Consider the following 23,930-nt stretch of genomic DNA (forward strand, 5'->3'; position numbering starts at 1 on the left):
TAAATACATGCCAGATGTAAAAAGGCCTCTTTCAAAGGATCACAAACAAATTAATACTTTAAGCAACCTATAATGCATTTTCTAGTTGTATGTTTATAGAAGCACTTAAGTGTCTGTAAATTTCTTTTAAATATCTGCTAAGGCTTTTTTTTTTAATGCAGCCACCCAGTACTTCAAAGCTGCTTTCTAATACTAGTCAATGTGTTCTGTTGCCTTCTTTCATAGAGTGTACATACTAATCTCATATGCGTATGAGGCCCCCCACCCTCCTGTCGGCATTTCCGCTCGGCCAAGATGTTAAAGTCTCATTTTCCTCCGGCTGAGCCTTCGGAATTGCCTCTGACGAATAATTAACGACCTGAGCCTTTGATGAGGCCTCAGGCACATTCCATTAAGCAGAGTTTCCAGCAGCATGCGGAAGTGATGAGATTTATGGCTACATTGCAAAGAGTTTTATTTCTAAGCTACGCAGACAGAAAAGACATCCTCTCTCTATGAAAGCAGAGAGCAGCAGAACAAAGGAAAGGAAACCAGTAACGTCACATCCGTCTCTAGCCTCCCGTGAGACTTCCAATAGCCTGGACTGTCTCTGGAATGTAAACACAGTCTTGTGACTCCAAGCAGCCGCTCAGTGAGAAACAAAAACTAACATCCTCCCCCTTTCTGTGAACACCACTGGGCAGCATGTCAGTACAATCTCAGTACAAACCCAGTTTCTGTACATAGGTACAGTGTTGATTCTTCGGAACAACCTTGGACAATAAATCAACAGGAATTTCATTACCTGGCATGTAGGACACCATTATGAGTCCTTTCTGAACACATTCTCTAGCATGTTGCAGCTTCAATTGCAAGTGCTTCATGCTTTGCTTACAACCTTCAGAAGTCAGCAAAGCCAAACATGCTTTGTTGTCCTGATAAACCTGGATTGGAAATTTGACAGGAATTCTCATGTCTTTACACAATTGTAACAACCATTCACAATCCACAAGTGGATTGTTCAGCTTCACAAGAACTTAAGCTTACTGTTGTTTGCTTCTTGCACAACCAATCAAATAGACCCTGATTGTACATGTAGCAAACTCCAGACGTACTTTTCCTGTCTGTAGTGTCACTTCCACAACTTGCATCAGCAAATATTTCAAGACCGCCAGACTTCTGATTGTTAAATCTCAGTCTGTAGTGCATAGTGCCTCTCAAATTGCGTGCTATGCGTTTCAGAGCTTTCCAATCCTTAACAATAGGATTGTTGACTTATCTGCTTAGCAAGTTACAGCTAACTGCAATGTCCAGTCTTGAACATCTGGCAATGAAGTTTAGTTTGCCTAGCACACTTCTGTACAGTATCGTGTCAGAAAATGCTTCTTCAGTATCATCTACCTGATAACCTGTTGTCATTGGTGTGTCCACAGGGTTAGCATCCATCAGGTTTAGTTTGGTTAACACATCAGCAATTTTCTGTGACTGGTGTACTAAAATATTACCATCTTGGTCTCTCTCTAGTTCCAGAGATAGGTAGTTGGTTACCTCACCAAGATCTTGCATGTCAAAGTGCTCCTTCAGTTGAGCTAGGGCGCTATTGTACATTTTAACATCTTCCAAAAGAAAAGTATATCATCAACATAAAACAAGCAATACAGCTTCTTTTGCCCTTCCTCTTTGACAAATATACATGGATCAGCTTTACCTTGCTGAAAACCTACAGAAAACAACACTTCAGTGAGTTTAGAGTGCCAGCATCATACACTTTGTTTGAGAACATATAGGGACTTCTTCAGAGAACAAACAAATCCCTGTTTTACCTGTACACCATCAGGTGGAAGCATATAAAGTGATTCACCTAAGGTTCCGTACAAAAATGCTGTATTCACATCGTGATGAGAAACGTGTACATTCTCTTCTGCAACAAGTTTGAGCATAAGCCTAATGCTCTCATATCTCACGGTGAGTGAGTAGTTCATAGAATCATAGAGTTGGAAGAGACCACAAGGGCCATCGAGTCCAACCCCCTGCCAAGCAGGAAACACCATCAGAGCACTCCTGACATATGGTTGTCAAGCCTCTGCTTAAAGACCTCCAAAGAAGGAGACTCCACCACACTCCTTGGCAACAAATTCCACTGTCGAACAGCTCTTACTGTCAGGAAGTTCTTCCTAATGTTTAGGTGGAATCTTCTTTCTTGTAGTTTGGATCCATTGCTCCATGTCTGCTTCTCTGGAGCAGCGGAAAACAACCTTTTTCCCTCCTCTATGTGACATCCCTTTATATATTTGAACATGGCTATCATATCACCCCTTAACCTCCTCTTCTCCAGGCTAAACATGCCCAGCTCCCTTAGCCGTTCCTCATAAGGCATCGTTTCCAGGCCTTTGACCATTTTGGTTGCCCTCCTCTGGACACGTTCCAGTTTGTCAGTGTCCTTCTTGAACTGTGGTGCCCAGAACTGGACACAGTACTCCAGGTGAGGCCTGACCAGAGCAGAATACAGTGGCACTATTACTTCCCTTGATCTAGATGCTATACTCCTATTGATGCAGCCCAGAATTGCATTGGCTTTTTTAGCTGCCGCATCACACTGTTGGCTCATGTCAAGTTTGTGGTCAACCAAGACTCCTAGATTCTTTTCACATGTACTGCTCTCAAGCCAGGTGTCACCCATCTTGTATTTGTGCCTCTCATTTTTTTTGCCCAAGTGCAATACTTTACATTTCTCCCTGTTAAAATTCATCTTGTTTCTTTTGGCCCAGTTCTCTAATCTGTCAAGGTCGTTTTGAAGTGTGATCCTGTCCTCTGGGGTGTTAGCCACCCCTCCCAGTTTGGTGTCATCTGCAAATTTGATCAGGTCTCGTGACAGTCTTCTCCTGGTACCTGTGAAAAACCTCTGGCTACCAATCTGGCTTTGTGTCCGACTATCTTGCCATTTTGATCTGTCTTTGCTTTGAAGACCCATTTGCTGTCAAACAGTTTCATCCCTGGGACTACTGGAACTAGCTCCCATGTTTTGTTCCTCTCCAAGGAATCAAGCTCAGCCTTCATGGCAGTTAACCATGGCTCAGCATCCTTCGAGTCCAAAGCCTGGATCTCTTGGAAACTTGAAGGTTCAAATACCTTCTTGGAGCTATTAACAGCAGTTACAGCTTTTGCTGCTTTAGCAAATTCATCAGCAAATCTCTTTGGAGGTCTACCTTTTGTGGCTCTTTCAGACCTGCGAATCAGATGTAAGTCTTCAACACTCTCCTCTTCTTTCTTAGGAGAAAGGTGGCCTATAGTGAACAGTGGTTCCTCCAATTCTCAATCAGAGCCTTCAGAGGGTCGCAGAGAGGCCTTAGCACTCTTGAAATCCTCTGAACCATCTGAGTCAGTTTCAGATTCAGAATCAGAACCTTCATCAGTGGGTGTGGGGTTTTGCTGCTGTTTATCCTCAGTCTCTTCACTGTCATCAGGATAACATTGGAAAATTCCCACATTCTCCCCCCCACTTGGCATTGCATTCAACACTTCTAGTGAGCCTAACTGTATTAGTGTCAGTCATCATTACTCTGTAAGAATCTTTCTGATATCCTAGAAAGATACCATGCAAACCATGTTTGCCTATCTTGGAGCTTTGTGGTGTGTGAACCCACATGTCAGAACCAAAAATTCTCATGTGCTTGATGAATGGTTTCTTGCCAAACATCTTTTCATAGGAGGTACAACCAATCAGTGATGATAATCTGCGATTATAAGTATAAACAAAACAGCTGAGCGATTCTGCACAATAACTCTCTGGAAGATTGGCATCATGCAGCAAGGTTTTCAAGCCTTGAAGCAATGTTTGATTTGCCCTTTCACAAAGTCCATTCATCCAAGGAGACTGTGGACTTGAAAGGTCATGTTGAATTCCTTTCTCAGTCAGAAAAGCTTCAAACTGCTGAGAAGTGAATTCTCCCCCTCGATCTGTAAATACACATTTCACCTGTTTATCATGCACATTTTTCAACCAAGCACAGAATTCCTTGAACCTAGGAAAAGCTTCTGATTTCTGCTTGAGATTGAACACATGAATATACCTGGAATATAAATCAATGAGGACCATGAAGTACCTGGCTCCACCCAAAGAGGGTGTTAGTGGACCAATGAGATCAGCATGCACTACCTGGTATGGTTCTGTAGCTTGTCTACTAGACACCTTACCTTTTGCAGCCATTTTGACCTTGTTTGCTGCGCATGCCTTACACTTCATGTGGTACCTGCAGGGTTTAATACCTTCAACTAAGGTAGGCATTTTGGAAACTGCCTCGAAGTTTAAATGGCCAAGTTTCCTGTGATAATCATGAATACATCCTGCACGCAAAACCTTGTTAGTATCTGCAATACAACAAGTTTCATCCTGCACAACATCAACAGAATCATCATAATGCAATACAAAAAACCGATCAACATAATCAGCATGCAATACAAAGTCATCTTTCTTGGTGATGGTACACTTCCTCTTCTTGAAGGAAACGTCTATGTCCTGTTCAGTCAGCTGCGAGACGCTCAGTAGGTTGTGTGCAGCATCTGGAATGAAAAAAAACGTTGTGTATCGATGCATCCAAGCTGTGAAGAACAACCGTTCCATAGCCTTGACTGGAGATTGTGTGGTCATCCGCTTGGTGAATCGAACCTTCCTGCGGAGTAAAGGACACGAACAGGTGTTTGTCCCGACAAACGTGCCTGGTAGCTCCCGAGTCGACGATGAAGAAAGATCTAGACATCTTCTGGACCTTTGGAGTGAAGCGTGAGACCATTGCCTTGTGTTGCGTTGTCCTGCACTTCTGACCTTTGCCTTTTCCACGCGTTGAACTTTCACTGTGCTGCTCTGTTGCCTTGGCCTTGGGATATTTACATTCCCTCTTCACGTGGCCTAGACGTCCACACGAGTAGCATTTCACTGCCTTCAAAGCTTTGGCGCCATCTAGTAGTTCCACTGCATTCTGGGATGATGTCTGTGAGGACTCCCCCTTGGTGATGCAGCTAGCACTACGCCGATCCGCTTCATTTAACACCACAGCAGTAACATGCGCTACCGTTAGCTGAGCAGTTGGCAAAACAGCAAGCTGACTGGCAATCGCTTCCCAACTTGAACCCAAAGAATGTAGAATCATGAAGGAATACACAGCCTCTGGAAAGGTGATTCCACACTGTTGCAACTCATGCCTTAGATTCTGCATTTCCATGAGGTGAGCACGTACGTCTGCTACATCAACAAGTGCCATATCATGCAACTTGGCATAAAAGAACAAAGAAGCTCCCGCCTCTGTTCTTAAATGTGACTCTTGGAGACTCTCCCACATCTCTCTGGCTGAGGCCTTGTCACGCAAAAGACACAGCTCTTCAGGGGACACAATAAGCGTCAGAGTTCCCCTTGCTTTGGAATCCTTAGCCTCCCATTCTTCAGTCATTGGAGCTGGGGGGGGGCATCTGATATCACATTCAACAGACCCTCTTTTCTTAGCAGAGCCTCTTCATACTGCACCCAATTTTGATAATTATTTTTTTGGAGCTTTGGAACTGCCATGGCATTTTGAAGGGCCTCCATTATTCTGGCATTAGCCTTCTGTGTCATTTAAAGCAAGCTGCGTCTATTTACCAGCTGCATTCCAAAAGCACACGTGAGGCCTTTGCTTTCTTCTGCCGCTGCCGGTAAGTGCTTTGGCTAGAAGTTCAAAGTCCACCCTTAACCAGGGACTGGCAGGCTTCCCGGGGCAAGAGCACATACCTCTCATCAATCTTCTTGACACGCAGAGAAGATAACCTGCATTCCGTTCTTCTGCTGTTCGTCTGGGCCCATGACCACAAATGTCAGCATTTCCGCTCGGCCAAGCTGATAAAGTCTCATTTTCCTCCGGCCTGAGCCTTTGATGAGGCCTCAGGCACATTCCATTAAGCAGAGTTTCCAGCAGCATGCGGAAGTGATGAGATTTATGGCTACATTGCAAAGAGTTTTATTTCTAAGCTACGCAGACAGAAAAGACATCCTCTCTCTATGAAAGCAGAGAGCAACAGAACAAAGGAACAAAGAAAACAGGAAACCACTAACGTCAAATCCCGTCTCCTCTCCCGTGAAACTTCCAATAGCCTGGAATCCCAGGAATGTAAACAGAGTCCTGTGACTCCAAGCAGCTGCACAGTGATAAGAACAGAAACGAACACCTCCAACCAATAAGGCCTCCACACCCCATGTTCAACTTAAGTGAGGCTTTTAGAAATGCAAGGCTGCCCTGGTTTTGATGATATGCTAACTTAATTCTTTTGGCAGAAACATGAGGAAAACCAAACCACATCCCTAGTAGTAGTTATTTCTCAGTAAGAGCAATCAAGCAGGATTCAGGGAAGCAGAGCATGGCTGAAGAAATCTGCTGTATGAGTCACCTGAGTAATCTGCTAGCAAGCTGCATTCTTTCAACTCAACCACTTTATTTTACCTTTAGTAGCCAGAAAACCTTTAAGTCATTGAAGTTCATTCTGAAAATGCAGACCTCACTGTTTTAGAGAGTACACCACTGCAATGAAATTAAACCCCTGTATCTACGAAGTTTTGTTCCAAGGCCTACCCAAGGTATAAAATTAGTAAACTTAAGAGCAGAGGTAAATGACAGACAGTAACTTAGAGCATCTTTGGATGATTTCCCACAACTGTCCGGATATGCCCAAACCTTCTGCCCACTACAATAAAATTCAAGTACCGTATTTATCGCCCTATAGGACGCACTTTTTCCCCTCCAAAAATGAAGGGGAAATGTGTGTGCGTCCTATGGGGCGAATGCAGGCTTTCGCTGAAGCCTGGAGAGCGAGAGGGGTCGGTGTGCACTGACCCCTCTCGCTCTCCAGGCTTCAGGAAGCTATCCGCAAGCCTTGCAAGCCCGGCGGGAGTTCCTGCAGGCTCGCGAGGCTTGCGGGCAGCAGCCTGCAGCCCAAAGCACGGGGTGCCCTCCAGAGGGCGCCCATGCTTCGCGCAGGTGTCCGCAAGCCTTGTGAGCCCGGCGGGAGTTCCCGCGGGCTCGCAAGGCTTGCGGGCAGCAGCCTGCAGTCCACAAGCTCGGGGGACAGCAGGGAGGCGCAGCGTGCCTTCCCGCTGTTCCCCGACCTGGTTTGGAGGCTGCCAGCCCCACAAGCTCGGGGGACAGATATCTGCAAGCCTGGGGAGACCGGCGGGACTTCCCGCCGGGCTCCCTAGGCTTGTGGATAGCAGCCGGTTCTGGGGGCTGGGGTCGGGGGAAGCTTGGGCATCCCCGCCCCAACCCCGCGCCTGGGGGGGAAATAATGTTTCCCCCTTTATTTTCCCCCCAAAAAAAACTAGGTGTGTCCTATGGGACGGTGTGTCCTATAGGGCGAAAAATACGGTAAATCCCTCATATTATCAAGACACTGTAACATTCAAAAGCAGAGCCAATCCATACATTGTAAGATGTTTGAGGAAAGGCCAACAAACCAAGGTCCAAAATCCAAGTTGGAAGCTGTCTTACAAAGTCAGTTTGCACAAACTGTGGTTTGGCATATTCCACCCTTGAAGACTGCCAGACTACAGAGCATGGAGGATGACAACATTTCACCAGCAACAAAACACATCTCACAGGCATTTTCACAACATAAGCCCTTAGGCTGCCTCTCCATAACATACCTAGGTAGACACTATCACAATAAGAATCTTTTAATAATCTTTGGTAACAAGAAGCTCATAATACAGCACTCTTCAAGGCACCATTTACTGTTGAATGATTATGATCTCTCCTATCTGTTGTGTCCTACTCTGCAAAAACAAAAACAAATCCCTAAGACAACTCATATACCTCTCAGCCTTTTATAATATTTTATTTTTCCATTTTCTAATTTTACATAATCAAAACATCATTTTATACAACAAATTTCACATACCCAATATTAATATCAACCCCCCCCTTCTGTGGTTACTTGTTATATAAACTCCTCTGCACATCCAAGCTAAACCTAATTATATTTTGTCCCAATCCTATTTAAACCTCTTCAATTAAGTCTCCCAGTAAGAATCTAAGGTGTGCGGATAACTACATGTCCGCTGATTGGGACAGGAAGAAAGCTAATAAAGGCATGAAATATGCACTCTCAACTCCACCTGCTGCCTTTGGCAATCAGTAAGAGAAGCCACTTCTGAGCATACTCGGAGGCAGTGGAAACTAGACCAGGCTGCCTGAACATTTTGGTATCAATAATCAGGAAACATCCTCCTCACCCCCAACCCCCCGTTTACCCATACCACACACACTGCCCCTGAGGCAACAAATGCTGCCAGTACCTAGCTGTGCTATTCTGACATAAATTCAAATTGAAGGGAACACTCTAGATCAGGCACCCCCAAACTCAGCCCTTCAGCTGTTTTGGGACTACAACTCCCATCATCCCTAGCTAACAGGACCAGTGGTCAGGAATGATGGGAGCTGTAGTCCCAAAACAGCTGGAGGGCCGAGTTTGCGGATGCCTGCTCTAGACGATGTGCCTAGAAGTGACAATTCAAGGGCTTCATCCCTGTTAGCCAAAACCCGTACCATACCAAGTTCCACTGGTGGAATATAAATCAATCTTCCACCAGCACCAATGCACCACACCACTGTACTTCAGGTTCAACATGACGAAAGCCCGCCAGACTCAGAAAGGAAGTAGTCGTTAAAAGTTTAAACTCACTTTTAAAAATGTTTAGAAGCACTATACTATTAGGCTAAAAACAATTTTCAGTTATGTGGATACAAATATATTTTTTGAAATAGAGTAAAATTGCTGCTTCTGGTTCTAATAATTTAAAGTAAGTTCTCTGAAAAACAATTTGTTCTATAACGTCTGAAAACCACTAAACATTTTTGGTTGAAGGCCCCTTAGTTTTGTTTTGTTTTTAAAAACAAGCACCTTACATTTTTGAGAAAACTTTTATGTGCAGTCCCTTAGCTGGGGAGCAATATAGATGCAAAACAATTCAAAATAAAAATGTTGCTATATTTCTCCCACTTTTGTGAAACAGACCTATGTTGAAAAAGATATTGGGCTTGAAAGGGAGCATGGAAAGACCTACCAAAGAAAGAGGTGGTGTAATTTGTGAACTGTAGGAGTAAACCTGGAAACAGGAATGTCACACAGGTCTTAATGCTGTGTTTTGCTAGACTGAAAAATGTTTTCTAAGAAGGTTTAAGCTGTGACTGAGTGGGTGCCTAGAGATTTGCCTTTCTTTGTTAAAAAATAATAATCAATAGCTTTTAAGTAAGAGGGCTTGAATAGGAAAGGGGAACAGTCAACCACGTACATAATGCTATTTAATGCTTACTTGCAAGGTGTGAGAGAGATTTGTAAGTATCTTCGCCTCAAGTGTCATACTTTGGTAACATTTGGGGTACCTACGTACCTTGCAGCTACTTGCCATTTACATTAAAATAACTAATGAAATCATCAGCAGTAAGATTGATTAACCCTGGAAATTGTGGGAACGAGGAAAAAAGAGAGGTATCTTAGACAACCTTGCAAAAGGGCAAGGGAATTGCGCACAAGAACACACTTTATTTTCAGCTGTGCTGAGATCAGCCCACGGAAGAAAGTATTCGTCTCCCTGCTCCACTTCAGCTGCTTGCCAATAGTAAGAGAGCAGCTCATGGGGCAACATTTTGCCGATAGTTCGCCAATGCAGGATAGCTTAGAATACCATGGGCAGTATTAAGGAAAGAGGAATAGAAACCCCTTACAAACCATGATTTGGCTGATATTCTAGGACACAGCCAGGATTTCAGCTAAGTTACAATTAGCACAAACTATGGCTTGGCCCTATGTCCAAATGCAGTCTAAGCCAAACACATAGTTACAAAAGACTAGCTACATCTCCTTCACCACAAACTTGTTCAACCCCACCTTGTCTCTGAAGCAAAGGTAACAGCAAGCATTTACCTTTTGTTCTTCTCTTTCTGTTGCATTATGACAGTGCTCGATTTTCCAATGCCTCAGAAAGTCTCGAAGATACCCGAAAAGGGTGAGGACACCATAGCCTACATAAGTCAGTACAGCAACCAGCATTGGTGTTTCCTCAAAAACTTCATTGAAAGGTCTTTTATACAAGCCTCCATTCTGAGCGATATGCGGGACCTACAAGGAAAAGAGAGCTGTTAGCAAGGCAGGATTAGTCAATTCCTTAAAAGTTTCAGATTAAACTTTACCAGTGTACACAACCAGCACCATGTCTTGCTCTCTACAGCCTTCTCTGAAGCCCCATGAAAACCCGTGCCAACTTACAACAATCACATTTTGGACTGCTCATCTTGACTGCAGTCTTGGCCTATGTTGCTCTCAAACACTATAAATATTGTATCAATTTAAAAAACAAAACAATATTTTCTTTAACCAGAGCTTTTTCTACAGCTCCCCAGGGTTTGTACAGGGTACCCATCTTCTGAATGATGAATGCACAACACCTGAATGGGTTTGTAGAATTCCTGCCATGCAGCACCTTCTCATCTGCATGACTGACAATTTTTAGGTATTGATGTAATGCAACCTCCCAGAACATTTGGCCCCTGGATATTGTTACTCCTCAAGATTAGAGATTGATGTAAAACACCAGGTAGGCTGCCTAGTAGACTCTGACCTAAGTGTTTTTAAATCCGTTGGGCTGTTTGGATACCTGAATCTGCAGTGTGTATAGCAAGATTTTGGTACCAATTCCTTGTGTTTGGATAAGTGAATTTTTGTATAATGAGTGTTTGGACAGCAGGACCTGGGTGTACTGTGGTGCTACTGTCCTTTCCGTAGCCAGTCCTTTAAATAATAATGGTGCCATAAATAAAGCTTACAGCCCAGGCATAAATTAAGGTAATCCATATTTGAAATCTTATGGTTCCAACTGTTTTCAGAATTGGTTAGGCACTAGGGCCTGGGTGATGCATTGATACATAGGCCAGAACCGGTTTGAGGGCCAGAGTGCAATGGCAACTTCACCCAGCGGTATACTGTGGTACCTCAGGTTACAGACGCTTCAGGTTATAGACACTTCAGGTTACAGACTCTGCTAACCCAGAAATAGTACCTCGGGTTAAGAACTTTGCTTCAGGGTGAGAACAGAAATCGTGCGGTGGTGGCATAGCGGCAGCAGGCGGCCCCATTAGCTAAAGTACCTCAGGTTAAGAACAGTTTCAGGTTAAGAACGGACCTTCCAGAACAAATTAAGTTCTTAACCCGAGGCACCACTGTATCATGAGTGAAACTGCCATCGCTCCCGAGGCCCTCCTCTACCTACAGTGCCTGGCAAGCAGAGGGAGGAACAAACTGCATCGGTCTCGGCACTGTACCGCCCTCCACTTTTCAACATCATGATGTATCACTACATCACAATGTTTGGATGGTGATATACCACAATGTTGAAAAGCAAATATCACCCAGCCATATTAAGTACGGAAGTGGAAAAGGAAGCAGGAGGTATCAACTGCTGCCTGAACCACCAAAAGTAGCCAGAGGTATATTTCACATCTTCATTTAGTTCAGACTACAGCGGGCATGTCCAGCTTTCAAGAGACTGAAATCTACTCCCACTATAAAAAAAAAACTGGCAGAGCTTTTTTTGGGAAGTCATACTTGTTGAGCTTTTTTTCTTTTCTATTTTTTGGGTGGGGGGACGGTCCCGCGATCTATCACAGGCACCCTGCGATCTACCAGTTGATTGCGATCTACCTGTTGGAGATCCCTGGACTACAGCATTCAATGGAGCTGGGAAATAATCTGCTAATCGCCTTAACCCTGTAACTTGCTAGGATAGGTAAAGGTAAAGGGACCCCCTGACCATTAGGTCCAGTTGTGGCCAACTCTGGGGTTGCGGCGCTCATCTCGCTTTATTGGCTGAGGGAGCTGGCATACAGCTTCCGGGTCATGTGGCCAGAATGATTAAGCCGCTTCTGGCGAACCAGAGCAGCGCACGGAACCGCCGTTTACCTTCCCACCGGAGCGGTACCTGTTTATCTACTTGCATTTTGATGTGCTTTCGAACTGCTAGGTTGGCAGAAGCAGGGACCGAGCAATGGGAGCTCACCCCGTCGCAGGGATTTGAACCGCCAACCTTCTGATTGGCAAGTCCTAGGCTCTGTGGTTTAACCCACAGCGCCACCCACGTCCCTACTTGCTAGGATAGACTGCTATAAATTGCCTTACACCCGCTGCCCTTCATAACCCCTTGGAAGCTGCAGCTGATAGAAAATGCAGCAACTGATGCAACAAAAGAAAGAATAATAGGCTGGTCCACTGCCAATGGCACTGGCTACAGGGCAAAACTCAAGATGCTGGTTTGGGGAGTATACCATACATAACCATTGCACCTGAGCTCTCTCATCAAGATCAAGAGGACACTTCTACTAAGAGAACACAAACTAATAAGATTAGTTTGGTGTGGAAGAACAACACGTACTTCTCATTGATGGCTCCAATATTCATAATTTGGTAGCTAGTACATCTTCCTCACCACACCTTCACAAAACAAGGACTGTGTAAAGGCCTTAAGGTAAATGCGAAATGGCTTAATTTTTGCTTGGCTTAATCACGCTTTCATTCTAGTTTGTTACATTTTGTATGCTAATGTGCACTACACTTATCAGGATTTTATTGGCTTGCATTCCTGGACAGAATATTCTGTTCTCCTTTTGATGCTCCATAATTTCAGATAATGCTTTAGTAGTAAGGCCAATGAGATGTTTAGAAGCACGCAATATCCCAGGTTCTTGCACAAGTAAATCCTTCCTGCAACGTTGCCAACAAACATAGCAATCCATTTGGTGAATTTCAATGAACAAAATGTTTCATAACACAAACTAGAAGACTGCCTTTATATTAATATATAGCCTAGATTGGCTAAGAATGAAGCATTAACATGCATAAAATCATAGCTCTAATAAAATGCGACATATAAGCTACTTGCTTTCTATCTTTTTCAGAGCTTTAGGTCACAGATGTGCATTCTTGGGATTGCTTCATAACAGTAACCAATCTTGTCTGAATTGTTCAAATAGTAATCTCAGTTAACAGCTTGTATTTAGTGTGCCAAGAAAAGACGGGAGGGTCCGAGAGTAAGAAACCTGGTCATACCAAACATCTCTTAGAATCAAAGAATTGTAGAGTTGGAAGGGTACCCAAGTGTCATCTAATCCAACCCCCTGCAATGTAGGAATCTCAACTAAAGCATCCATGTCAAATGGTCATCCAACCTCTGCTTTAAAACTTTCCAAGGACGGAGAGTCCACCACCTTCTAAGGGAATCCGTTCCACTGTTGAACTCTTTTCTTTGCGGGGAAAAAAAACAGTTTTAGTAAATCCTGTCAGCCTAGTAGGTAGGTAAAGGTAAAAAAGGTAAAAAAAGTGTGGGTGGCACTGTGGGCTAAACCACCGAGCCTGTTGAGCTTGCTGATCGGAAGGTTGGCGGTTCAAATCCCCGCAACCGAGTGAGCTCTCATTGCTCTGTCCCAGCTCCTGCCAACCTAGCAGTTTGAAAGCATGCCAGTGCAAGTAGAAAAATAGGTACCGCTCTGGCGGGAAGGTAAACACCATTTTTTTAAAAAAAATGTTTTATTGATTTTTGATTTTTAACAATATTATAACATCTTATCTCCATTTATACATTTTTAGCTCCATCAAGCTACTCGACTTCCCTCCATTCCATTGTCTGGTTTTTATAAAACACATATTAATTTCATGCATTTATATCATCACAATTCTACATTTGTCCTATCTTATCATAAACTTGATGAAGAAAATAGAAAATTTATTCTAATATACACTGCATGGTTTATCTCCGTCCTGCCTGTGTCTTTACATGTTTACAGTAACTGTCTATATACTGAATAAATTTGTTCCAATCTCTCTGAAACACTTGGTCACTCTGGTTTCAGATTTTCCCTGTCAGCTTTGCTAGTTCTGCATAGTCCATCATCTTCGTCTGCCATTCTTCCACCATCAGTAATTCTTGCTATTTCCACTTTTGTACTAACAAAGTTCTAGTTGCCGTAGTGGCATACATAAACAATCTCTGGTCAACTTTAGATATTTCCTCTCCAATCAAACCCAACAAGAATGCTTCAGCTTTGTTGTGTTTTTTTTTAAAAAGTATACCTAAACATCTTTCCCCAAAATAATTTAACTTTATCACAAGTCTACCACATATGATAGAAGTCTCCTTTAATATTACATTTCCAACAATTCTCTCATTTTATACGTTCTAGCTAGTTTGGTTGGAGTTAAATACCATCTATAAATCATTTTCATTATATCTTCTTTCAATGCCATACATGCCATGAATTTAATTCCTTCATTCCATAATTTTGACCATGAATCAAATTGAATATTATACCCAAAATCTTTCACCCATTTTATCATTACCTCTTTTACTTCATCTTTTGTGTGCCATTGTAATAATAAATTATATGTTTTTGACAAAAATTTTCTTCTTTCCAACAATTTGGTTTCTAGCTTAGATCGAGAGAAGGTAAATGCTGTTTTCATGCGCTCTGGCTTCCATCACAGTATTTCACTGTGCCAGAAGTGGTTTAGTCATGCTGGCCACTTGACCCGAAAACGCCAGCTCCCTCGGCCTGAAAGCAAGAGGAGCACCACATACCGTATTTTTCGTCCCATAAGGATGCACTAGTTTTTTTTGGGGGGGGGGAATAAAGGAAATTTCCCCCCCTTTATTTCCCCCCCAAAACCAGGTCGGGGAATCCAAAGCAGGTCGGGGAACAGTGGGATGGCGGTGCTCCGCCTCCCCGCTGTCCCCTGAGCTTGTGGGGCTGGCGCTGGGGAGAAGCTGGGGGAACTCCCACAGGGCTCCCTAGGCTGCGGATTTCTGCCTGAAGTGTGGGGCGCTCTGCTTCGGCGCGCCCTGTGCTCCGTGCAGCAGGCTGCTATCCGCAGCCTAGGGAGCCCTGCGGGAACTCCCGCAGGCTCCCCAGGCTTGCTGATAGCTTCCTGAATCCTGGTGAGCGAGAGGGGTCGGTTCGCACCGACCCCTCTTGCTCTCCAAGCTTCAGCGAAAGCCTGCATTCGCCCCATAGGACGCACACAGATTTCCCCTTCATTTTGGAGGGGGAAAAGTGCGTCCTATAGGGCGGAAAAAGCAGAGGATAATACTGTTAAAATTAAACTATCTCAAGTTAAAGATTCTCAAAGAATCTGAAGGATGATAGTACGGAGAGAAGTAAAGACATGGAAACGGGAAACAAGTATGCAAAAAAGAATACCATCACAGAAAAAGTGACCAGGGGATTGTGCAGACCACAGCCTTCCTCTCACTTCTGAGTCTTTGTCAAGCTTTGGCCACATCCAAGATTTTCTCTTAAAATATTATTTAAAATTTTGTGTCCCTGTCTTCAGCTGCAAGGGGGCAAGTGACACAAAATTTTAAATAATATAAATAATATTCATTATAAAATATTATTTAAAATTTTGTGTCTCTTGCCACCTTGAAGCTGAAGATAGCTTATGATATTATGCTATTCATCTTTAAAAAACACTCATAATAAAATTAACTGGAGAAACTGGCAGTATTAAAACATTCTCAGAAGTCAGCAGCCAGGCTTTCTGTGGAAGAAAAAATGCTTTATGATCTTTATGAAAAAAGAAAAGGGAAGGGCCATAACCCTGTGGAAGAACACATACTTTACATGCAAACGGTCTGAAGTTCAACCCCCAGCATATACAGGAAGAGCTAGGATGGACTCCTGCCTGAAAACCTGAAGAGCTACCGCCAGCCAGTGTCAACAATACACACAGTTGAAATATTTTCCTCAGCTCTGACCCCAATGTATCTGTGGTAGTTTCCTATAAGGCCTTCTCCTTGGGATAATGGCAGTATTGCTGACTTACATATTATGTGTGCATTACATTTCAGGGGTAACACATAAATCGAAAATAGCTGAACAACCCTTTAAAACTGAGAAATGCCCCATAAAAATCATGGTGCAGCACTTACCAGCTACGGTACTTAGCCTTCCTCTTCAGTGCTTGATGTTGTTCCATGAAGTGATGGGAGAGGCTTGGGTGTATGATGGCGACTTGCATGTGAAGTGGTTGGCTCTGATTTAGCTTCAGAAGTAGACTGCATGGGCTCGTTTGCTGCTGCGTTATTTTTTGTGAGAAACATGGTGATTAGCAACTGTCACTGTTATCTCTTGAGCTGCTCAAACATTTCTTGATAAAGACTGAAAGTGTCTGTAACACCATGTGTGATTTTGAGGCTTCGTTCCAGAAAGGGATCAAAGTCAGCAATCAAATCATTTAGGTGCTTTTCTGTTTGGAAGACTTGAGCGAATTCAAGCGGATTTAAACTTATAAAAGCACACAGTTAAATTACGGAACTTGCTCCCACAGAAGTGGTAATGGCCACCGGCTTAGACGGCTTTAAAAGAGAATTAGACAAACTCATGGAGGGCAGGGCTATCAATAGCTACTAGCCATGGTGACTATGCTCTACCTCCAGTCAGAGGCTTCTGAATACCAGCTGCTGGAAACCACAAGAGAAGTGTTCCTGTGTTCGAATCCTGCTTGCTAGTTTCCCACAGGCAACTGTTTGGCCACTGTGAGAACAGGATGCTCTTCATTAGTCAATGTTTGTCCAAGACCCTCAATTATTCAACTACTTCCTTGACGCCAACAAAGCTATCAACCCCCACTCGCCTGAATATCTGGACAATATGTTCCACTTTGTTGTTGATTGTTGGAAAACACTCAAAGCCATTCCGACATTATTTTCATAAGTTTCACCAGCATGCATTCACTGATCACTCAATGTAAGTAATGCAACTAGCCTTGTTTAAGTTGCCTTGAATCTGCGAAACACAACTCAGTCGAGAGGTTGGATAATGGAGGTCATATTGGGGGAGAGAAAGACAATTTCAACACTGTTAAGGACAAAGTGGGTTGCCTCGGGGTGGCTAGGAGCACTGTCCAAAATCAGTAACAGTTTAAAGTCCAGTTGTTTCTCTTCAAGGTAGAACTTCACCATGGGAATGAAGCACTTGTGGAACCAATCCAAAAATGCTGCTGCAGTCATCCAAGTCTCTTTACTTGAACACAGGAAGGTTATTTTTGTTCTTGCCTTTTAGGACTTTGGGGGTTTTCTGATCTGTACAGCAAACATGATTTATTAAATGCTCAACTGTATTGCCACACCATCTTTAGCTGCTTTGAAGCCACGGATTTGTTTCCCTGTTTTGGAGATGTAAGTCTGGTCAGGCATTTCCCCCTCCCAAAAGAGGCCCATCTCATCAGCATTAGAAACTTGCTCAGGAAAATACCCCTTTTTGTCTATCAGCTTCTTTAATTGCTCAGGGTAGGCTTTTGCTGCCTCTTTGTCTGCAGATGCAGCTCCACCAATCATGTCCACATTTTTGAGGTTGAAGTGGTGCCTAAAACTGTCACACCAACCATGGCTGGCTTTGAATTCCTTCCCAGGCTGCCCATCCATAGCAGAAGGTTTGAAGAGTGCCTACATACAGGTTGAGAGTCTTTTGTCTCAACATGACAGGCACATGTTTACAGTTCATGTCTTCCAGCCATAAGTATAATGCCTCTGCAGTCTTCACTAAAGCCTTGCAACACCTGCTGTCACAGCCTCACAGGTTTCTCTCTTGAACCTTGATGTCACAGATGCTGGATTCATTGCAGCTATATTTCCACGCCACACTGGAGACCAACATGCCATCCTCTCAAGCAGCTCAACGCAGCCACATTTCTTGCAGTGTTGGAACCAATCATTGTCTCCAATGTTGCACACCAGTGGAGGGACCTGGCTTGCATTTCATGGCCATGCTTTTTAATCTCCAAGGCCGCACACACCCTCCAGCTGCACCTCTACACTCTCTCCCAAGGCTGCTGAATTCACCCTGCACCTCCAAACACTCCCCCAAGGTGAGTGCAATGGTGCAATGGGTTTGTTGACTTTCCCGTTGGATGCCCACCTTTTTACAGACAAGCGCATAAAGATGAAATTCTGTATGTTAAATGTGCATAAGCTGCAACTTGACTGTATAAGCTCTGCTCATTGCTAAAGCAGTGCTTGCTTTGAGTGACAAAGTCACATTGAGACAGAGGCACAACTCACAGAGCAAGAAGGATAAAGGGCTCATAAAAGGAGATGTGAGCTAAATTGCATAGGTTCCAAACCAGATAAGGCTATAAAGCTAAGAATCTGCACTATGAACCGAGTCTAGAAACTATATAAACAGTGCAATTAGACATATGCTCCTTTAAAATGAACAGCAAAGTACAATTCCTTGTGTTGCTTATAATCTTGGAGACATGAGAACTATATGTAGCCCAGGGATGAGAGGTTGCAATAAATAGACTGATAATTTATTTCTCTAATTATTTGAAGATGGTGTCAAAACGCTTTATTCCAGTTATTTATTCTGAACTCTTGGGATACAGCAACTTGGAAATCTTCTTCCAAAAGAGGTTTATCAAAAAAAGAAAGCCAGATACAGGTCAGTAGCTGGTCATGAACTTACCTTTTTCTCTTTTTTTAGTAGGGAGCCATTCAACACCCTGAATGAGGTTACATAAACCCAGCTATTCAGTGATCCCAATGCTGTATTCCCCTGGTGCCCAGACATGTGTTATCTTAAGGGATTTCCTCTTTCTTGCTCCAACTGACAACTTAAATGCAAATTCCCAGTAAGCAGACATGGCCACTATAAATGTGGCTGCTATATACGTAGCAAGGGGAAACTCTCTCTCTATTGAAGGAAATATAGATTGACTACCCTAGATATACAAAGTAACTGATTTAAGAGGGGACTGACAGGACGGGCACCAAGCCTGCACTATTCTGCTACACATTGAACAGAAACAAGGATAAATTAAGACACAGTACACAGTACAATTAAGTACTGTCCCAAGTCTCAAACCTAGGAAGGTTATGCTATACATACAGTAGACTCACAAGACATGAGGTGTCCTACCAAAGAATCCACAAAAGCAGTCACTAAGTATGCCATGCTGACTGCCCATCCCCAAATGCCCTTTCCTTTCTGGGAGTGAAGGAGTCAACCAAGATGAGACTCAGACAGGCCCTAACAATAATTGTGTACATGGTTACCAAAAGCTCTCAATGTGTGAAAACGCAGGAAGCTATGGAAGTTGCTCTGAAGGAACGGTTTCCGGCTGGGTAAGCCAACTGTTTCTGCTCATAGGAGCTAGCAGGAACTAAAAACCAAGGGCTGGTGGTAGTGCATTCAGTTCCTTGCATTTCAGGCTAGCAATTCAAAATGTTAGAATTAAAGAGGGTTTGCTCAGTCTTACCTAAGATTGGCAAGATGAAAGAACAATGCAGGACATGATTTCTCTCCCTGCTTTTTGACACAATTCATAACTCAAGCTAGAAATGTAGAATGTTTAAAATCATAGCAGTTCTTTGTAATAACATTCAGTGTATTCAAAATTCAAAGAATGCCCTGCAGCTGGCAGAACCACTCATTTCTAATGTATGTGTTTTATGGTCTGACCCTCTCTATTGCTGCTCAGAAGTTCCACCACGTTTAGTGTATATTTAAGTGCATATAGAACTTCAAAAAACATGGTGAGAACTCATTTGTAGAACAGTTGGAAGTCTTGTAACTTGAACACAGCATGTTACTCAGTTGTTTTAAATAAAACTTTTTTGCACCATTGCGAAAGTGTGCTTTACTTATTTATCAACAAAAATCTTTATATACTGCTATTCATTAAAATTCAGAGTAGTTTACAACATGCGTACATAAAACCATACAAGAAAAACCACATAAAAAGTTATAATCAGAGACCCACTAACTATTAGCAAAAGATCTTTTCTACATTGCTACCATAAGGTTGGTGACACAGAAAGGTTTTCAACAGGTGCTTAAATTTTAAAACAAAGTGCCTGCTAAGCATCTATTCAATGGTAAGTTCACAAGACTGGGCCAATAAAACAAAAGGCTCAGTTTCTAGTTGCTGTCAAATGAGCCTCATCAACTCAGGGGATAACCAACCACACTCCTGCAGATAATTTCAGAGATTGACCGCAGCCACCACAGATGCTTTAACAATGGTTTGGAATTTCTGAACCAAGCCCAATCACATTTCCACACAGAGCATGTTGCAGTATCAGGCTATCCCTGTGCAACAATGGCCATAGCTTGCAACCCAGGCAGAACTGGTAAAAGGCACTTCTAGTCACAGAGGACATTTGAGCATCTAGTGATGGAGATGTATCCGGGAGCTCCCAAGCTATGCACCTGCTCCTTCAGAGGGAGTACAACCCTATGGAGAACAGATAACTTTCCAGTCTCCTAGGCAGGGGAATCACCCACTCCAAGAGCCTCTCCTTCCAGGATTCAAATACAGTTTATTGGCCCATATCCAGTCCAACAGTTCATTCAGACACCAATCCAGAGTTTTCACAACTTCTCCAGATTCAAATGCTGTGAGAAACATAGGCGCATGTGTGTGTGTTTGTGTGTCACAGGTTCTAAATGAAGGATCTTACATACCCAAAATCTGATTTAAGCATGACCCTTGGTTAGTATTATTTATTAAGTTTGTATACAACCCTATACCCACTTTCCCAGAAACTGGAAGCAGATACTGCACCTGAGACACAGTTTCTAGCTAGCCTATTAAAACAGGTCTCAGTAAAAACTGCCATAGAACACATGCTTCATGTGAACATGTAGTTTTCTTCATTTCTGTAATAAAAATGCCTGGATAAGGAATGACCAAAATGCATAGTTTTCTCTTGTAATGTTTGTTTGTAAATGTTGTAATATTGTAAATGTTTAATATTTGGGCTTTTAACAAAAATTATATGTTTGCAGGGAAAGGTTGAACGGTCTTAAAATTCAAAATGGAAAAGGTCAAAAGGCATGAAGTGAATCAAATATTAAAAACAATGTGTTCACTGAACTTATACAAAGTCTGAGATATTAATTCATTCAGTCTGAATAAATTTAGATCACGTCAAAAAATGCATATATAGTGGTACTAATGCAGTATTATGGTGAGACTGGACTTCATGGATGGCCAGTAAAAAATAATAGTTGTCTACCAACGTCATCCAGATACCTCACAAGGTTGTTGAGGAATAAAAGAAAGTTTGTACAATGAAGTGATTGTCACCAGAAGACAACGGCAGTAGTAATCAGTAAACATTTGACAGCGTTGCATACAAGTGAAACAGAGCAAATCAAAACACAATAATAGGGCAGCAAGTTTACTCACTAGTAAGTATATGTAGGATAGACTTGAAGGCTACTAAATTCTGCAAGTCTAACTTCTAAATAAGCTTACATATGATCAAGCTACAAGAAGAAAAGCAGCAAAACACAATAAATCATAACCAAACTAAGTGTCAATAATGGCCAGAACATCTTAAGATATAAAAAGTAGTACAACTACTAAACACACTTCAATTTCAAGCTTCAGTTCCAGAAATAAGTCATACACACAGTAAACTGGAGCAGGATTCATGGCTTTTATATAAAGCACCAAAATGTGGCCTTAATTAGAAATTCTGTGTTTCTTTTTTGTTTTACCACACACACACACACATAGCATGCCAAAATCAGAGGGTTGCACCCCTGTGAACCGCCCCCCAACTAAACTATAGAAGAAACGCAGTTTCAGGCTGCTGTGAATGCAGTTAAATGAGGAGGATCAAATAGGTGGCAGATCCCCTTCTTACCTGGCTTATTGAAGGCTAGATACGGGAGTCTCATCCCTACCCCCCACCAAACAACTGGGGACCACAATTTACCCTTCTGCTCCTAATTCCTGCCACTTCCACTCCTGTCCTGGGGCATCCCCCTTGATAATATGAAGCTCGGGCAAAAAGACCATTTTGTGGGGGTGGGGGTGACAGGCCTGCCCTCGTGCCATCCTTTTATTAATCAGGATGCATTGGAATGGGGGTGAAGGAAACTCGCCTTCCAGCCCCGGAAGAGAGTAAGCAGCTGTCTTAGCCTGGAAACCTCAACGAAAGCAGCCAGTAAGGCCGGCGCTGTACTCCTTCCTTCTTGAATGCGAAGAGGAACTTCGGCTACTGAAACCAGAGGAGTTAATTTCGAGACACGAAGTGTGCGTGTCCCTGCGGAAATCATCCTGGGCTTCCAAAGCCGCCAAGAAAGAGAAGGAAGGAAAGGAAAGGAAGGGAAGGGAAGGACGCCAGCTCCGGGTTAGACTAACTCCCCGTCCCCTCGAGGAAAAGAAGAGGAAGGGAAAGGCACTTTGGCTTCCCTCCGTCCCTCCCTGGACCGGGGAGTCGCCTGACTCTGCCAGCCTCGAGCGTTCCTCTCGGCCACGCCAAGGACGGCAGGGCAGGCGGGAAGAGGCAGCCGCTCCAGGCCATCCTTCTCCCTCTTTCCCCACTGCGGGGGGCGCCAGAGGCAAGCGCGGCCCAGTCCAAGAAGCTCGCCCTGAGGCGAGACTCCAGCCCAAGCGGACGCGCGCCGGGACCGAGCAGGCCGCGGCCTGGGTTCCGCTCTGGGGAGGGGCCGCTCGGCAGCGGCAGCAGGGCGCGCCCGGCAGAGGAGCCCCGTCGACCCGCCTCACCTGGTCGTGGGGCTCCGCTCCTGGGAAGCCTCGCACGTAGCCGTTCTTCAGGCCGTGGTGCCCGGTGAGGCTGCAGCCGTTGGCGCGGGGCTCCCCGCTCAGCTTCTCGGCGCCGCGCTCCATCTTGCCGGCTCAGTCAGTGGCCAACAGCCGAGAAACCAACCACCGCCCGTCCCTGCCTTGGTAATATCGCACCGGAAACGCAGCCGGAAGCGCCCGCCAATGACAGGCGGGAACGTCACGGCGGGGCGGGGTCGGAGCGTATTACTACACTTACACGGTGGGGTGGGGTGGTGCGCAGAGTGGAAACGCCCTCGAAAGGCAAGCCGGGCGGCGGGACCCAGATGCCTAAGCTCCGCGGCTCGGCGCCCCGAGATTCGAGAGGGCCAATCCCGAAGAAGGCGGTGTCGGTATCGGGGCCGGGTTAAGCGGATGGACGGTCCAATCGTAGCGGAGAGGGGGCGGGACTAGCACGAATCGCCCCGTGAAGGAGGAGCAGAGGCTGGTCTGGCTTGTGCCGGCGAGGCGGAGCTAAAAAAAAGCCGCTGAGGTGGTTGTCTGCGGCGGTTCGAGCCCGGCCTCGATGTGTATTCGGTGTGGCGTTGCCACAGAACGATGCATTGAATTTAAAGCCTGTTTGGCCTTTGATCTCTTTCCTACTGGAATATTTATTTTTGAAATAAGCTAATTTCACCTCGACAAACCTAGACAGCATCTTAAAAAGCAGAGACATCACCTTGTTCGTATAGTTAAAGCTATGGTTTTCCCAGTAGTGATGTATGGAAGTGAGAGCTGGACCATAAAGAAGGCTAATTGCCGAAGAATTGATGCTTTTGAATTATGGTGCTGGAGGAGACTCTTGAGAGTCCCATGGACTGCAAGAAGATCAAACCTCTTCCATTCTCAAGGAAATCAGCCCTGAGTGCTCACTGGAAGGACAGATCGTGAAGCTGAGGCTCCAATACTTTGGCCACCTCATGAAAAGAGAAGACTCCCTGGAAAAGACCCTGATGTTGGGAAAGATGGAGGGCACAAGGAGAAGGGGACGACAGAGGATGAGATGGCTGGACAGTGTTCTCGAAGCTACCAGCATGAGTTTGACCAAACTGCGGGAGGCAGTGGAAGACAGGAGTGCCTGGCGTGCTCTGGTCCATGGGGTCACGGACACGACTAAACAACAACAAAATTTCCCCTTTCCTGGCTGAGATTGCGGTTGCCAAGATGACGCTGCCACCTGAAATGACTTTTCTGTTTCACGCTCTTCGCGATGGATCCCGGACAGGCGATTTGGCAAAGGGGAGCTGGAAGCTTTTGGTTTTTTTGAAGCTTCTTCTTCTTCTTCTTCTTCTTCTTCTTCTTCTTCTTCT

General features: G+C 44.1%; 1 protein-coding gene across 2 annotated transcripts in view; it reads right to left on the bottom strand.

Annotated features, from left to right (window-relative positions):
• SPTLC2 (serine palmitoyltransferase long chain base subunit 2) overlaps window positions 1–23,007 on the bottom strand; it is a 64,301-nt gene extending 41,294 nt beyond the window's left edge. The window contains exons 1-2 of one of the 2 annotated variants that reach the window (XM_083615206.1): window positions 22,564–23,007; window positions 9,922–10,116 (exon numbers count right to left, since the gene is read on the bottom strand). In XM_083615206.1, coding sequence (XP_083471332.1) covers window positions 9,922–10,116; window positions 22,564–22,686 — 318 coding nt within the window. In that variant the 5' untranslated portion in view covers window positions 22,687–23,007. Of the gene's footprint in view, window positions 1–9,921; window positions 10,117–15,970; window positions 15,991–22,563 lie in introns of those variants that run through there. The other variant, XM_083615207.1, reaches the window with a different exon arrangement.
• Between the last annotated feature and the right edge of the window lie 923 nt (window positions 23,008–23,930).

Source organism: Podarcis filfolensis (assembly GCF_964270895.1).
Source record: "Podarcis filfolensis genome assembly, chromosome: 1".
Classification (NCBI taxonomy): domain Eukaryota; kingdom Metazoa; phylum Chordata; class Lepidosauria; order Squamata; family Lacertidae; genus Podarcis; species Podarcis filfolensis.